General features: G+C 44.7%; 2 protein-coding genes and 1 non-coding gene across 6 annotated transcripts in view; all 3 read right to left on the bottom strand.

Moving 5' to 3' along the window:
* Polr3e (RNA polymerase III subunit E) overlaps window positions 1-1,775 on the bottom strand; it is a 29,085-nt gene extending 27,310 nt beyond the window's left edge. The window contains exon 1 of one of the 2 annotated variants that reach the window (XM_028764233.1): window positions 1,615-1,775. The gene's annotated coding sequence lies outside the window, so the exon portion shown is untranslated. The remainder of the gene's footprint in view (window positions 1-1,614) is intronic. The other variant, XM_028764234.1, reaches the window with a different exon arrangement.
* Window positions 1,776-1,930: 155 nt separating this feature from the next.
* On the bottom strand, window positions 1,931-2,012 carry Trnal-aag. The gene has a single exon. It is a non-coding gene; the product is annotated as a tRNA-Leu (tRNA).
* A 9,896-nt stretch (window positions 2,013-11,908) lies between these two features.
* Eef2k (eukaryotic elongation factor 2 kinase) overlaps window positions 11,909-17,089 on the bottom strand; it is a 58,205-nt gene continuing 53,024 nt past the window's right edge. For all 3 annotated transcript variants that reach the window (XM_028764183.1, XM_028764185.1, XM_028764184.1), the window contains exon 18: window positions 11,909-13,903. In XM_028764183.1, the coding sequence (XP_028620016.1) occupies window positions 13,794-13,903 (110 nt within the window). In that variant the 3' untranslated portion in view covers window positions 11,909-13,793. The remainder of the gene's footprint in view (window positions 13,904-17,089) is intronic.

Below are 17,089 nucleotides of genomic sequence, written 5' to 3'. Positions count from 1 at the left end.
CCTTTCATGGGCCCCTCAGCCCTTACATGATCTTGTCTCTTTCCCCACATAAGCATCTCCCCATGGCGTAATAGTGATCAATTACTGAGCTTCTGACAGGCCAAGCCCCAAGCATCCTTGAGGACCTCTGCACAGCAATCCCAGGTCATTTTCAGGATGCTCATTTTCCTTATACGTAACCACGGTCACTCTCTCCAGGATTAGACAGGTTCCCTAACAACCCAACCTGAACATCCTTATTTCCTGAATGGTCCGAACCTAGAACTTCCTGATCTGCTTGCTGGTCAGGTGTTAGCTGTCCTCTACACTAGACTTTAAACTCCACGAAGGCTTCTCTATGCCTCAGATTCCTGGGCCATTAAGCGGAGATAATAATTATACCCTTGTTGTTGTTATGGGATCATTACTTTTAAACTTAAAAACAAAACGAAACAAAAAAAAAAATCACAGTTCTTTCTCCCAAACGCTAATGATGCCGGGCACCAATATAGTACCAAATAATATTTAATCTTCTCATTAGCTGTGCAAATCAAAATTTTATAGTCCCCAACTTAAAACTGATTTACCCAAGGTCCTGCCCCCCTTCCCCCAGGAAAACGGGTATTCAAGAAATCCAAATCTAGCTGATGTCAAAGAGCCTTGATTTTATTCTTAACCAATATGCTGCACATACCTTTGGTAAAAGGTAGTATGGTATAGTGGTTAAGAGGTTGGACTCCCGTGCAAAACCTTACAGGTTCAAATCCCACTTCTACTATATAGCAGCTGATTAATGACGTGAATTGCGTAACACTATCCTTTCCTATTTTCATCCTTAAACCGGCTTCAAAGGAATAAGTAGAACCCATAAGTAGGGCTGTTGCTACGTGGCAACATGTTTTCTTCCAATGTAAGACCGAACAAGACAGCCACAAATGAAAGAAGCAGGAGTGTCACCCATTTTACACTCATTAAAACACTGTAGCACGGGAATCATATTATCCCCCATTTCACAGAGAAAGGTAAGATCTTATCTTTTCGCTCCCAAACCCAGTAACTCGAAAAGCAGAATTGCAGGATGACCTGGCATGTGCACCACTATCTCTCGTTACTGGAGGATCCCCAGGTCCGCGCAGCAGTCGCCACTCTGCTTAAACACAGATCAATGAATGAGGCGTCCCGGGCTCGCTAGGGCCAGGCAGAGTTGACCCGGTTCAGGCAGGGTAACGATCCCAGCCCATGCAGGCGGCCCCGGCGTCCAATGGCTTTCTCCAAGTCGCCGGTGCTCAGGCGCCCTTCCCACTCCTTCGAAAGCCGCCACGCCACCGGGCACCAGTGCCCTCGCAGGTGCGGTTCGGGAGCCAGGCCCGGGCGGGGCAGCGCGGCCGAGGCCTGAGTCAGCGCGGACCCCACCGCCGTCGCCTCCCTACCGTCCAGCCGTGCGGGGCGACCCAGGCCCGGGGCGACCCAGAAAGCGGGGCGGCCACCTTGCGCCCTGCCCCGGTCCCGGGAGGCCGCGGCCCCTCAGCACGCAGCGGCGCGGGCCTCTCTGGCCTAGTCAGCAGCGCGGCCCGGAGCCCCGAGCGAGAGCGACGGCTGCGGTCCGAATCCCGAGGTTGCCGAGTCGGAGCTCACCTCTCCGCCGGGGCCGGGCGCGGACGGCGGAACGGCCCAGGGACCCGCGGGTTGCAGAGACGGCAGCGGCCGGGTCTTCTATCAGGCAGCGGCCATGTTGCTGCTGGAGAAACTCCGGCGGACACGTGGGGGGAGCGGGGCCGGCCCTCGCGCTTCCTCTTACCCACAATGCCCCGCCCCGGCGCATGAGGGACCGCCCCTTCGGAGAGCTACTCGTGGTGCAGAGAGCACACACCGACGGCAGGGGTCGCCGCCGATGCGGCCGCAAAGAAACGCAGAACGAAGGAGGCAGAGACAAAACGAAAAGAACCTGCCTTGGCAGCGGTGGGATTCGAACCCACGCCCCCGAAGAGACTGGAGCCTTAATCCAGCGCCTTAGACCGCTCGGCCACGCTACCCAGCTGTTGAAGCGGTTTTCTAAGAAGCTACTTATTGGATTGACACATATATTTTCTTTAGCATCCTGGAGTTGTATTTATTTCTTTTATCTCCTGCTGATAGAAATTGTCATAAACAATATTATTATAATGCCACTTATTGAAATAAAATTATTTAGATGAAAACTTGTTCCAAATAAGTTTTAAAGCAAAAAATAGTTCAATTTTCGTTCTGAGTCAGATGGTTAAGGAGTCAGATTAAGCCACTCCGTCACTCACATAAGCCGAATTAGACGTCTGGTTCTGGCAGTAACTTTCACCGAGCTCTGAGAGCTGAACTGTGACCCTAGGTCTGCACAGTTCTGTCTGAAAAATTACGTGTTTAAAATTTTAGTACACAAACAATATTAAAACTTTTCAGACAAAATATCTTCTTTGTACTCTTCAAAATAATATTCTTGGACCTTTGACTTGTTCTAGTTTCCCAGTAACCAGCATTATTGGCTGATTGTACATCTCTTTGATCTTTTGCTGTCGCTTCCTGTGGATGTTTAGCTCCATGGAAAATAGTGTTGTTCATATTGTGAATGGGTTGGTAAATAAACATTAACACAGTAACATAGAGATATACAGCTGGCTGGTTTTTCACCATACTTTTGATTTATTTTTTGCTTTTGTTTTTTAGCCAGACTTTATTTTTAAATATCTATGCATGTTAATGTACCCACACAGATTTTTACGTTTATTTTATCTATTTGCTTGGGAGTGGGGGAGGGGCCGGGGGCGGGCAGGACCTGCTGTGGAGGTCAGAGGACAACTTGCCTGAGTATGTTCTTTCTTTCCGCCACGTGGGGGCAGCTTAGGTTGTCAGGCTTCGAGGCAAGTGTGTTTACCTCCTGAGCTATCCCACCAACCCTAGATATTTTAAAAGACTGAAGAAGACACAGTGAAAAAAATAGTCACCTATATTTCCACCACCTAGAATTAAGCTCATTTCTGCGTATACATTTGAACACCCATACACACGCTTTTGTTGTTTGAGTTAGGGTTCACAATGCCCAGGCTGGCTTTGAACTTTGTGTATTGATGAGTTTGAACTTCTGATCCCCCTGCCTGCACTTCCCAAGCACTGGAATTACAGGCTTGCGCCTGGCCAATTGCTGTTAGTATGGCATTTTGCTTCCAGTTATTTTCTTGTGTATATAATTTGTATTAAAAGTTACAAAAGTGAGGCCTGTGAAATGGCTAAGCATGTAGGAGAGCCTGAGTTCAATCCCTGATAGAAAAAGAGAATCACCCACAAGTTGTTCTGTCACATATACTCACATGATAATTAATTAATTAGTTAATTAATTAATTAAGATACACAGGTAATGAATGCAATGTACCTTTTAAAAACTGTATCTTAAAATATGGGCTGAGAGTTGGTAGCACACTCCTTTAGTACCAGCATTTGGGAGGCAGAGGCAGAAGCAAGTGGATCTCTAAGTTGAAGGCCATCCTGGTATAGAGAGTGAGTCCCAAGACAGCCAGGGCTAAACAGAGAAACCCTGCCACGAAAAAACTGTGTGTGTGTGTGTGTGTGTGTGTGTGTGTGTGTGTCTGTGTGTGTGTCTGTGTGTGTGTGTGAGAGAATGCTGGACATAATGGTGCACATCTGTGGTCCCAGCCATCAGGAGGCAAATGCAGAAGTTTTCAGCAGATTTGAGGCCAGCCTGGTCTGGTCTACTGGTCTACATGGTGACAGACTATGTTCCAGGCTAGACTGGTCTACATGGTAGGTGTGTGTTTCAGGCCAGCCTGGAATACATAGGATGGTCTGTCTCAAAACAAAAATGAACAAAACTTTTAAAACATCCTAGACTATGAGAGTAAAGTCCACTACATTTAAAAAGTCCTCTCATGAGCACTGTTCCAGTTTACAACTAATAGGAATTTGATATGTATCCTTGTATCCTTCTAATAACTTCTTAAACTTTTACATGCATAAATCCATGAGCAATGTAAAATGTGCTTTTTATGTGTTATCATAGGATACCAACACCTTGCTAAAGCTTTTCTCCCATATTGTGTTTTTGCGATCTATTATTTCATGCTATAAGTAAACAATATTTATTTCTAAATTTCCTGAACACTATGGTGGGAAAGATCTGTTTGTGGCTTCTCATCTGTACATTCATTTTCCTCCGTGTGTTCTACCAGAAATGAAATTGCCAAACCATATGTCCATTTCCTTTTCTTGACCGGAGGTAGAGGAAGAGGTTGAGATAGGGTCCCCCTATATAACTCTGGCTATCTTGGAACTCCATGTTGGCCTGGAACTCAGTGAGATCCCACTGTCTCTGCCTCCCAAGTGCTAGCATTAAAGGCATGTGTCACCAAAACCTTCAGGTTATTAATTCTTACTGAGTCAATTTTGGTATTCTGGAGTTTGGGACAAAGCAAAGCCGTTCTCTTGGCTTCTCACGTTTATTACTAGGAAAATCTGAACTCTTCCTCACCTGCACTGTGCCTCTCATTGTTGTCTGGCATGTGTCTCTCTCTTTGTTTGCACCTCTTCCCTTCCCAAGAGCAACTCAGCTCAGCACTAACCAAGCCAGTACTTAGCCCTACTCACCGGGGTACTCCTGCAGCAATTCCACTCAGCTCTCTAGACATGCAAGTCACACAACTGTCATTTGGGGTTGGTACAATCCTGAAATTTGAGCATTTCATAGATTTCTTCCCCTAAATCCTCTTTAGTCTGCTGAAGTTGGATTTGTTTGAAACCCTCTGGGTCACTTCTGCTCCAGCAGTCTGGTGTACTCTGGCACAAGCTTAGTCCATCAAGGGTCCTGGAGACCTCCTGTTCTCCCATCTTCTCTTCCTCCACGTTCCTTCTCCTCCTGGTCATACCTAGGACTTCCAGCCCTGTGACTCAAACTCCCCCTCTTTCTATACCCCACAGTAATTGGCTGACTGTTGCCAGTTTTAAGTAGTCAATAGTTTAAAATTGGTGAACAAGGTTTATATATCATCACTCAGTGTACATGAGGGTCTGCTCATCAGGGGTGGTAACCAGATCTTGGAGGTCAGTATTTAAGCATTTGAATACATAGCAGTACCAGACCAACCCACTGCACTCGCCAGACCACATGGCCATGTGCAATTAAGACAGAATTGGATTCGAATTGCCAGGATTAGAGGCTGCAGTTGCAAGACCTTCCCCACCTGTTGTTTTTCCCTCTGAGGGAACAGCCTTCAGTCAGTAGGTGCTCAGAAGCAGGCACAGCTGATCTGAGGTTGGTGGCGCTGCTTTGATGGAAGACTGAGTTCTCTAACACCAATCTTGAAATTCTGTCATGGACAAGCCCACAGGTTGGTCCCCTAGGTGATTCCAGGTCATGTCAAGTTGACAATCTGTATCAACCATCACAGGTTGATAGAACAAGGTTTTGTGATTTGCAAATGTTCTGTACCTTGGTCTGTGTTGATATTCATGTATGCAAACATGCATCAAGCTGTATGTTGTGCAGACTCCTCTGTGAAGGTGTATGTAATACATTGTACTACATGTCTCCCCAAATGTCTGTACTAAGTCTGAATCTTTGAATTGTTCTCTTGGGAGATCCTTACTTGCAGCAAAACTGTAATAAAAATTTGGCATATGTGATACGACAATCTGCAAAGTTTAACATTTCTCTCTAATCTTTAAGGCCCTTCCCCTTCTGAGTTCTGATTTTTTCTCTTCCTACTGTCCACTCCATTTTCTAGTTCACAGACTGAATAACCTCTTTTTTGTTTTGGAACTCTCTGCTTAGATCAAGTTGTCCTTGAACTCACAGAGATCTCTCTCCCTCTGCCTCTGAGTTCTGGGATTAAAGGCACTAATCCTCCCTGCTGGTTCTACATGATGCTGGGGATCAAGCCAAGGGTTTCATGTATGCTAGGCAAACAACCAACTGAACTAAGTCTCCTCCAGCCCTTCATTTTTAAATCCCCCCCCACCCTGCCCCAAGACAGTGAGACAGGATCTCATTGTAGTCCTGGCTGTCCTGGAATATTCACTCTGTAGACCAGGATGGGCTTGAACTCTGAGACCTACCTAGCCTCTGCCTCTGCCTCCTGAATACTGAGATTAAAGGTGTGTGCCACTACACCTGGCTTTTAATTTTTAAGTCACAATGCTAGGAATCAAACCTAGGGTCTTGTGTATGCTAAGCAAGTACCCAACCACTGAGCTGTATCCCCAGCTCACATACACTATTTTAAAATAAGTTTGTATGTGAAAAAGTTTCATAGTGTGGATTTTTCTACTGTAGTACTACTATGTTGGCACTTTAAAGATTTTTTGAGCCTGAGGCAATCGTGGCACACGCCTTTAACCCCAGCACTTGGGAGGCAGAGGCAGGCAGATTTCTGAGTTCGAGGCCAGCCTGGTCTACAGAGTGAGTTCCAGGACAGCCAGGGCTATACAGAGAAACCCTGTCTCGAAATGAAAAAAAAAAAAAAAAAAGATTTGACCCTGGTCTTATGTCTCCAAAAACAACAAATTCCTGATTTTGGCGTATCATGGGTCCAGATTAGAGATGTTCAGCCCAAATGTGGGAAGAAAAACAAGTGGATCTGACCCCTCAAATACCTTCTAAGGTATTTGAAGTCTGAACAGTCTTCTGTTGCATGTTTAGAAATATTCTGAAGAATGTTGAGTATGTCAAGATAGGAGGAAAAAAAAAACAAACCTTCTAGAAAGCCTTACTATAGTATAGTATAGTATAGTATAGTATAGTATAGTATAGTATATAGTATAGTATAGTATAGTATATAGTATAGTATAGTATATAGTATAGTATAGTATATAGTATAGTATATAGTATAGTATAGTATAGTATAGTATAGTATAGTATAGTATAGTATAAATAATGGGGGGGGGTGCTGGAGAGATGGCTCAGTATTTAAGAGCACTGGCTATTCTGCCAGAGGACCAAGGTTCAATTCCCAAAACTCTCATTTTACAAAAACCTGTAACTCCAGCTCCAGTGAATTCAACACCCTCTTCTGGTCTCTACAGGTACTGCACACACATCATGCAGAAAAGCATGCAGTCAAAACATGCATACACACGAAATAAAAATATTTTTTTCAGCAGGGTGTAGTGGCACATACCTTTAATCCCAGTACCCAGGAGGCAAAGGAGGTAAGGAAGGTAAGCAGATCTCTGTGAGTTCAAGGTCAGCCTGGTCTACAAAGTGAGTTCTAGGACAACCAGGGCTGTTATACAGAGAAAAGAGAAACTGGGTCTCAAAAAATAAATCGAAATTAATTAATTAATTAATTAAAAATAAAGAATTCACTGTGAGCTGGGTGTGGTGTTGCATGCCTTTAATTCCAGCACTCACACATATGTATATAAAACAAAAACAAAAGTAAAATGCTGTGAAAGTGACTAGTATATGGTAGCCATACTGAGGAGGTGGACTTGTCTATATGTCTAAGGAATTGTGTTGGTGGTAGAATATTTTTTGAGACAGTCTCAGTAGCCCAAGATGGCCTCAAACTCACAGTCTTCTTGCCTAAATATTCAGAGTGCTGCAGTTACAGGCAAAAGCTCATATTTAAATGTGAATAAAATTCCTGAAAATACTCTACTTTCCACCGACCCTTGTGCAAGGCTGAGCAGAGAGAGGTTGGGACATTACAAGCCCAGAGCTATAGTATCTTGGGCCATCTTTTAGCCCTGTTAGTGGCCATTTATTGCCTTCTCTTTTTTTTTTTTGGTTTTTGGTGTTTTCTAGACAGGGTTTCTCTGTGTAGCCCTGACTGTCCTGGAACTCACTCTGTAGACCAGGCTGACCTCGAACTCAGAAATCCACCTGCCTCTGCCTCCCAAGTGCTGGGATTAAAGGCGTGCACCACCACTACCCAGACATTTATTGCCTTCTTGTCTGTGAAGCAAACAAACAGAAATTTGTCCCTCTTGTTTTAAGCCATCTACCTAATGTTTTCACCCATATTTTGCAAGTCCTGTCTTCAAAGACTTCCTTTGTTCTGTTACTACATAATTTCATCCAAGTTACCATGTTAGATTGAATTTGGGATGACCTATTTAGCCTCAGACTAAACAACCTCTTGTCATACCCTTTGAGGTGAGTGTTTGCCATGGACATAACCAATATCAAAATTGATCCTTTAAGATTACAGTATAGCATTATAATCACAAATAATAAACAGAAAATAAAAGTTAAACTTGTATCCCAAATATTGATCATTTAGTCTATATTAAATGTGCAAAGCACTATACCTCATTCCTAATCCAGTTTTCTCTGAAATGCTTTATTCTACTGTCTGCCCTTTCACACTCAATTGTTTTATATATATGTATATATGTATATATAATTTGGCCTACGTGTGTGGGTGTCTTGCACATGTGTGCATCATGCATGCCTGGTGCTATGGAGAAGACATTGGATTCCACAGAACTGGATGCATAGAAGGTTATGAGCCATCACATAGGTGCTGGGAATTGAATCTGCAGCCTCTGAAAAAGCAACAGGTGCTCCTAGCTGCAGAGCTACTGTCCAGCTCCTCAAACGTGACTTTCACATGCTGACACTTAGCTATCTGCGGAGATTGAGAACGGGGCTCTAAGTTGTCTGGAAAGTTCTGTGAGGGGGAGGGTTGATGGCTGTGGTGTTCCCTGTGGGGTTTCACCAGGGACAGTATCTGTGTTAATTTCAATTCATCCGATACCCTTAGAGGTTCCTACAGCTGTTTTCTGCCATTAAATTGGAAGTTAAATAGACAGTGCCCAGGACACAGGAAAAGGCCACTGGAGCCTTTTTTATATTGACGCTGGGAATTTCTCTTCACTCCTCACGCAAAGAATCTCCACTTCATTGTGCCTGATGTCCCAGGCTGCAGGAGGATGCGGAGGACACTGACCCACCACCCTCAACACAAGGGCTACAGGCAAACTGGTCTGATCGGTGGTTCGATGATTCATTGTTCTTTCCGTTGATCCACGGCTTTAGGTTTAGTCATGGGTTTGTTTTCTTTTTCTTTTTCCTTTTTATTTGTTTTTTTTTTTTTGAGACAGTTATTGTTTCTTTTTAAGGGTTTTGAGATACTTTACTGTGTAGTTGAGGTTGGCTTTAAACTCAGAATCTCCCTGCTCCAGCTTCTCCAGTGCTGGGGTTACACAATGAGCCCCCATACCTAGCCTGGGGGCTTTGGATCTTGGGTCTGCTGACATGTTGGTAGCCATGCATTTTCCTGTCTCCAGACTTTTGTTGTTGACTCCTTTGTCTTTTGTCCTTATGGGCTTGTCCCAAAAACATATTTTTTTAAAAAAATCCCCTGGAGCTGGAGAGATGGCTCAGAGGTTAAGAGCACTGACTGTTCTTCTAGAGGTCCTGAGTTCAATTCCCAGCAACCACATGGTGGCTCACAACCATCTGTAATGGAATCCAGTGTCCACTTCTAGTGTGTCTGAAGACAGCTACAGTGTACTCATATACATGAAATAAATGAAATAAATCTTTTAAAAAAATCCCCTATCATTGGATATATTAACTGTCATGCAATTAAAATTCAAATTTCCTAAAACCAAAACCAAACCAACCAACCAACCAACCCCTATTATCTTGAATCCAAATGACCACACCAGACAGCTTTGATGCTCTCCACGAGAAAGGACCAAGTGCACAGGATTTTCTCAGAAGCTCATGACAAACCTTCAGAGGTAATGCTTGTTGTTTTTATAGAGGGACACATCAAAAGCATCCACATATGCTTATGTGCACTGGTGTTTTGCTTGCATGTATGTCTGGGTGAGGATGTTGGATCCCCTAGAACAGTTATGACCTGCCATGGGGGCGCTGGGAACTGAATCCAGGTCCTCTGTAAGAGCAGCCAGTGTTCTTAACTGCTGAGCCATCTCTCTGGCCTCTGCATCCACTTTTTTTAACCTAAAGCAAACTGATAGCATAAGGGCCAGGTCCGGAAGGCTTTCTTTATTAGAATTTATTACAGATGTTAAAAACCAAGAGGCATCACATTAAGAAGTTTTTCTACTATGAAAAGCCAGCATGGAACCACGTTGGGGTCACACTGTGGACAACGGAACTCATGTTGAAGGTGTGTGCCAGTTGCCTTGAGGAGGTCAGAGACAAAATGTAAGGAAGAAGAACACAAATCCAAGCAGGGAATGGGTACATTTGTCCCCCCATCTCCCTCATTCAAATCCATCTCAAGCTTCATAAGCTTGTGCAAACGCTTGTGAATCTGCAAACCACACTTACTGATAATACAAAGATGCTGGGATGACAGACAGCAAGGACAGATGGGAAAATCACTAAGCAACCAGGGCATCTCACCGTCCGGCTGGTCTAGCATGCAGAGAGCATGATTATTCCGAAGTGGTGAGTCTGAGAATGTTTCTCTTTTTTATACCCATAAAGCTTGTATTATTTGTAGTGCCAGGGCCCAAACCCAGGACCTTGACTGTATGCTAGGTACATACTCACTCCAATCCTATCTCATTTAAATTCCTCTATCACCTGTTGCAGAATGGAATGCGCCATCACATTACAGTTAAATGCTCTTATTCCCTGAGTTCTCTGGACACAGAAGCTCTCTGGACCCTAGCTTCAGCTCAGCCTCCAGCGAGCAGCATCGCTGAAGCCTGGTTTCTGTCTTTGAGATGAAAGTGCACATATCAGCTCCGCTAATCTAGGCTGTTACCTGCTCTGGGCACTGGAAGAGAGAATTGAGCATAAATGCCAGGTACTGGTGTCTCCCTGCCAGGGAGCTGAATCCTGTCAGCTTGTTCTTGTCACGCCCAGCAAATATGGAAAGAGAAGGTGCCCTGACCTGCTTTTGAAGGTGTTAAGACTAGGTTTGGAAGGAGAATAGCCATTTCTGCAGGAAAGCCTGAATACCTTGCAAGTTGATGTAATTTTAAAGCCAGAATCTCACTCAGTAACTCAGGTATAACTGGAAGTCATTATGTACCCCAAGCTAGCATGAAACTCACAGTGACCTTTCCACCTCAGCCTCCCAAGTGCTGTGCTGAGATTACAGGTTTGAATTACATTTTTTTATGATTTATTTTTATTTTATGTGCATTGGTGTTTTGCCCGCATTGTTTGTCTGTGTGAGACCATCGGATCCCTTACAAGTGGAGTTACAGACAGGCAGGTGTGAGCTGCCAGGTAGGTGTTGGAGATTGAACCTGGGTCTTCTGGAAGAGCAGTCAACGCACTTAACCACGGAGGCATCTCTCCAGCCTCCAGGGCTTTTTCTTTTTTAGACACAGTCTTAGAAAAAATCCAGGCTGCCTTCAAACTCACAATCCAGCCTCGGCCTCCAAGTGCTCAGAATACACAGCAGGCTCTCAAAGCTCCCTTTTCATTTGCAAGGGTCCTTAAAGAAGCATGTGCTTAGCTGTGCACCAGGCTATCCCAGCCTCTTGGAGGAGAAAGAGACCACTTCCTCACATCAAGGCTATGTGGGTGGTGGAACTGCAGGCCTGAGGCTTTAAGTGGTCCAGACAAGGGCTAATCAATGGGTAAAGGATGTGAGCTTTCAATTCCAGAATTAGGAAGGGTAAGACAGACAAATCTCTGCAGTTCACTGGTCAGCCAGCATAGCTTTTTTGGCAAGTTCTAGGCCAGCGAGAGACTCAAAGGATAAAGGTGGCCAGCTCCTGAGGAACAAAATTGAGGTTGTCTGCTGACCAGTGCGCTTGCCCACGCGCGCGCGCACACACACACACACACCATAACTTATATGACAATTATTCTGAGAGATTATGTCACAATAAACTGCTTCTTATGTTTAGCACATGCCCTAAGTTAGAACACCCGCAGGACAGTGTAAGCCAGCTACTGTTCTGGTACTGATAAAACACAGCAAGGGCCAACCTGCCATAGAGAACCGGCTGTTATGGCTTTTAATGCAAACCCGGGAATTTTTAACTTGCAGGTAGATAAAAGGAGTTTTCAAAGGTAGTTCTTGCTATTTCATTTCTCTTACAGTTGTGTGTGTTTGTGGGCTCCCTTGTGACACACCACACAGGTGAAGATCAGAAGACAACTCGCAGGAATTTGTTCCCTGCTTCCACATGTGGGTCTCAGGAACAGAACTCAGATTGTCAGGCGAGGGGCGGGAGGAGCTTCAGCCACTGAGCCATCTTTACTGGCTCTTTTTATTGTTTGTTTCTGGGGCAGGATCTCATTATATAGCCCAGGCTGGCCTCAAACTTTGATCCTTCTTCCTCTACCACCCGAATGCTGGGATTACAGGTATATACCATGGCTCCCAGCCCACAAGGTTAAATTGACTCTGATTTTTCCTCAAAAGACATACACTTTAGACTTCAGAATTTAATGCTTCCACAAGTTTTTGACTGGGCAGACTCAACAGTGAAATCCTTAAAAGGCCTGTTTTAGCCAACAGATGAGACTGGCTTGCATGTCCCACTCTGCTGTTCTGTTTTTTAAACAAAAATAGAGGTGGTAGATCTAATATTGGTGGTCAATCAAAGTGGGCAATTTTCCTGTGGCTGAAATCACACTCCCATTAAATCTGAACTCCTTTTAAAGAGAAAGCTCATTAAAATCCCAGCCTGACCCTGGGGAAATGCCCAGACCCAGTCAGTGTTTACACTCTTGTCCCCTCATTCCCAAACAAATCCCAAGGGGCTGCAGCTGGAAGCCACTTGCTGCAGATGACCTAGTGTCAAGTAAGTAAAACCTAGTTTCAAGCAGAAAATGCCAGGGACAGCAGGCTGAGAGAGTCCATGATATATCGCATTAAGAAACAACCATGGAACCGGGCAGTGGTGGCGCACGCCTTTAATCCCAGCACTTGGGAGGCAGAGGCAGGCAGATTTCTGAGTTTGGGGCCAGCCTGGTCTACAGAGTGAGTTCCAGGACAGCCAGGGTTATACAGAGAAACCCGGTCTCGAAGAAGGAAAAAAGAAAGAAAAAAAGAAACGACCATGGAATTCTGCACAAGGATGCTTCAGTCCCATAGTGGATGTGGCCATGGGGTGCAGAGGGCACTTCTGTTTGGAGGAAAATCGCTCAGCTCCTAACCCATGGTCTTACTGTGAAAGCTTTGAGGTTCATCTGCTTCCACATGCACCGATGCAGGACTCAGAGGTAGTAAATATGCATGTATAAAGGCCAAACCTGTTCTGTAAAATCTATAGTCGATACAGGTCAAAAAATAAAAAATAAAAAATAAAAAAAGGAATTTGGATGGATGTCAAGAAATCATGTGCCCGGTGGAAAGACATTAGGTGAAAGACTTCCACAACCATCTCCCCCCGAGCAAAGGAGCCTGGGTAGTGAATGACCTCATACCCACTGGGGGAAAGATACACTGCACACCCCTCTCAAAACTCAAAAACAAAAAGTTAATAGAAGGCTCTCTATTCTCCTCCATTTGTACTCCTAGCACACGGCCTGGAGACCCTGAGATGCGAGTCCTGGCTGCAAAGGCTGGCGAGAGAAGCCCCGATACTGTCTGTTCATTCAGACAGAAAGATACTTGTTTACATCTCAGAACAAAAAAAGAAAAAAAGGGGTGGGAGGAATTCATTAGGCTGCATCTTTAACCCCCCAGCCCCCCAAAATACCACCCCTAAAAGAGCAGTTATAATGTCTCTGCCAGTTGCAAAGACTGTCAAGAGTCAAAAAAAAATGGAATACAAAAGTGAATTTATATAATAGTAAAACTACTTTTCCCCTCCCAAAAGAAATGAGTCCCATCCTCCCCTCCCCAGCCCTTCTTCTTGGCAGTGATCCTGTGGGACAGTTACTCCTCCATCTGGGCCCAGGCTTCTTCCGCTTTCTCGTAGTACTGGTTGGCTAGCCTGCCCTTCATGGCTTCCATGGCTGCCTCGGCTGCCTGGGTGTACAAGTCTCCTGAAAGAGAACGGAGTGGGGGACAAAGAGGTGAGCCACTTGTCCCCATCAAGCTAGCAAATTTCATCTCACCCAAGAGAGCATCTGAGGTTTCTATAGCAACCCAAGCTGTATGGTATAATCCAAGTCTCTGGGGGGTAGGTAGCATACATTGAAAGCTGACCAGCCAGAGCACTCTTCTAGTCTCTGGTGTGGCTGTGGAACTCAAGCGCTTACCTGCCAGGCAAGAGCTCTACCACTGAGCCACACCCCATCCCTGAAAAAGAAATTTGTTGTCCAAGGCAGTCTAAATGACAGCTCAAAACTGAAAAGATGTATCTAATGTTGGGAACTAAAAAGATGGTCCAGCAGTTAAGAATGCTTGCTTGCCTTTAAGAGGACCCAATCTCAGTTCCCAGTGTCCTCATGGGACAGCACACAAGTGCCTGTAACTCCAGTTACAGCTGGGGCTCCGACACTCTCTTCTGGACTTCATGGGAATGTATATACACTTGGGATACATTCACACATGCATGTACATACAAATAATAAAAAGTTTAAGTTTTAAAAAAAAATCTACATGTCCATCAGAAACATGGCTTAATTTACTGAGTGGCATATTACTTAGTAATAATCATAGTAATAAAAGATGGGATAATTATAAGATAACAGAATAAAAGTAATAAAAGAGTAACAACAGAAAAGAAATCTGTGTGCAAAGACGATGGCTGTCAGCTTGATGCCGACTTCAGTCCCTAGGACTGACATGGTGGCAGGAGTGAATCCCCACAGGCTGCCCTCTGAACTCCACATGCACACACACATAGATGATAAAAATGTTTTTAATATAGAAGGAATGAGCCAGGAAAGGTAGTGCATGCCTGTAATTACAGTGTAAGCTGAGATATGTTTGTAACCAGCGGGATTACACAAAACCTTGTCTCAAAACAGAGAGCAAAGATGAGAGATCCTAAGTAAGGAAGGCAGACCCGAAAGGCCACGTATTGTGTGATTCCAGTGGTAAACTGAGTCCCGAACAGGGCAATCCTTAATGACAGAGCGTGGATTAGTGACTACTGAGGAGGGGGTCCTGGAAGTGACTGTTAACTAGCACAGGATTTCTTTTAGGGTTTGAGATTGTGTAAAGTTTGGTCATAGTGATGGGAGATGAAATATTATGAATTTCAACTTCATTTTTAAAATTGCAAAGCCTGCCTATAAATTCTAATATATAATTGCCTTTCACTGGGGGGAAGGTGTTTCCAGGATCCACCAAGTCTAGCAAAATCTTGAATCAGAGAGTGTGTCCTATTTACATATGGATCTTCTCCCCCACAGGCTCAGGGCTTGAACATCCATCCTCAGCTGGTGATGCTCTCTGGGAAGGGTACAGAGCGTTCAGGAGGAAGTGTGACAGCTTCGAGGTTTTATAGCCTGCCCTACTTCCTGTTTTTTCTCTCTCTGCTTCCTGTGTGGATGACATCGGATCATCTTGCTTCCCAACTACTGAGACAGCCTCTGGTTCTTGATGCCGAGCTTCCCACCACGATGGACTGTAAGCCAAAATCCCCTCTGGACCCATAAACCAAAATAAATCCTTTCTTCTTTAAGTTGTTTTTGTCAGGGCAGTCTATCACAGCAATGGAAATGCAACACATACGGAGAATAGCTGGAAAAGTCTATGTATAATCTGATACAGATGCAAATAGTTTTGCTTCTTTTGGGACAGGTCTATGTAGCCCTGACTGGCCTGAAACTTGGGATCTTCTTCATCCTCCTCCTCCATGCTGGGTTTACAGGCGAGCACCACTGCAACAAGCTTTATAGGTGCAATTTAAAAAATACATCTCTGGGGGAGGCCGGTGAGATGGCTCATCAGGTAAAGGCACTTGCTGCCAGGCTCACGACCTCACGATGATCACTGGGACCCACATGGTAGAAAGAAAGAACTGACTCCCACAACTACCCTCTGGTTCTCACACATGTGCTGTGGCATGTATGTGCATACGGAAACACACAAAATAAGTAAAGAGAGTAAGTCTCTTTGTCTATGTATGCAAAGCCTGTGACTGGGAAGACTGACTGTATTCTTATTTAATTCATATACTTATATTTTGATATGGAATGCCTTTGTCTTCCCTCCCTTTATTTTAAGTATTGGTGGGGTACATGTGCCATATGTAGGTGTGAGGTCAGAGGACAATCCTGTAGAGTCACTGCCCCCCTTTCACATTTACATGGGTTTTGATGATCAAACTTAGGTTGCCAGCATGACCTCAGACCCACCCTCTACTTTTCGTTGTCCCTTTATTTTTTTTTGAGGCAAGGTCTCTCTCCCATTGAACCTGGAGCTTGCTATTTCAGCTACACTGGCTGGCCAGTAAGCCCCCAGGATCCACTTCTCTTTGCCAGGCCAAGGCTGGGATAATACATTAATACCACATCCTGCTCTCTCTCCCCCAGTCCCCAAAACAGGGCTTCTCTGTGTAGCTTTGGCTGTCATGGAATTCTCTTTGCAGGTTGGCCTTGAACTCAAAGACCTGCTTGCCTACCCTCTGTAGGCTAGGATTAAAGGCAGTACCGCCACTGCCTGGCCCTCACTGTGGTTTGTTTGTTTTTTTTTTTTAAAGAGGGTTTTGGTATTCAAATTCAGGTCCTCGAGCTTGAGCCTGTGGTGTTAGCACATGAGAGGGGAAGTCAAAAGGATCAGAAGTCCAAGGTCACTCTCAGCTACACAGTGAGTTTGAGATCCACTGGCCAGGAAAACTGGTTCCCAGTTAATAGCAAGGGACCAGAATTGAGTTCTCAGCACTCATGTTAGGTAGCTCCCAACCACATGGAACTCCAGCTCTACAGGATCAGAGAGTTTCTTCTCCCTCCTCAGGTATCTCTCTCTCTGCCCCCCTCCACCTCACTGCCACAAGCCTGAAATAATAAAGTAAATTTTAATTTTGCTAGGCATAGTGTGTACTCAGGAGGCAGTGGATCTCTGGCCAGCCTGAGTTATATATATAGTGAACTCCAGGCCAGCCAAGGCTGTACAGTCACACTGAAAAAAAAAAAAAAATCAGGGCTGGAGAGATGGCTCAGCAGTTAGAGCATCTGCCGCACTTGCAGAGAACCCAGGTTTGATTCCTAGCACTCATGAGGCAGCTCTCAACTGCCTGTTAACTCCAGTTCCAGGGGATCTAACTCTCTTCTGGTGTC

Source organism: Grammomys surdaster, unplaced genomic scaffold (assembly GCF_004785775.1).
Source record: "Grammomys surdaster isolate TR1022 unplaced genomic scaffold, NIH_TR_1.0 142, whole genome shotgun sequence".
In the NCBI taxonomy this organism is placed as follows: Eukaryota; Metazoa; Chordata; class Mammalia; order Rodentia; family Muridae; genus Grammomys; species Grammomys surdaster.
Note: the sequence above shows the minus strand (reverse complement) of the source record. Positions and strands in the feature narration are given on the sequence as shown.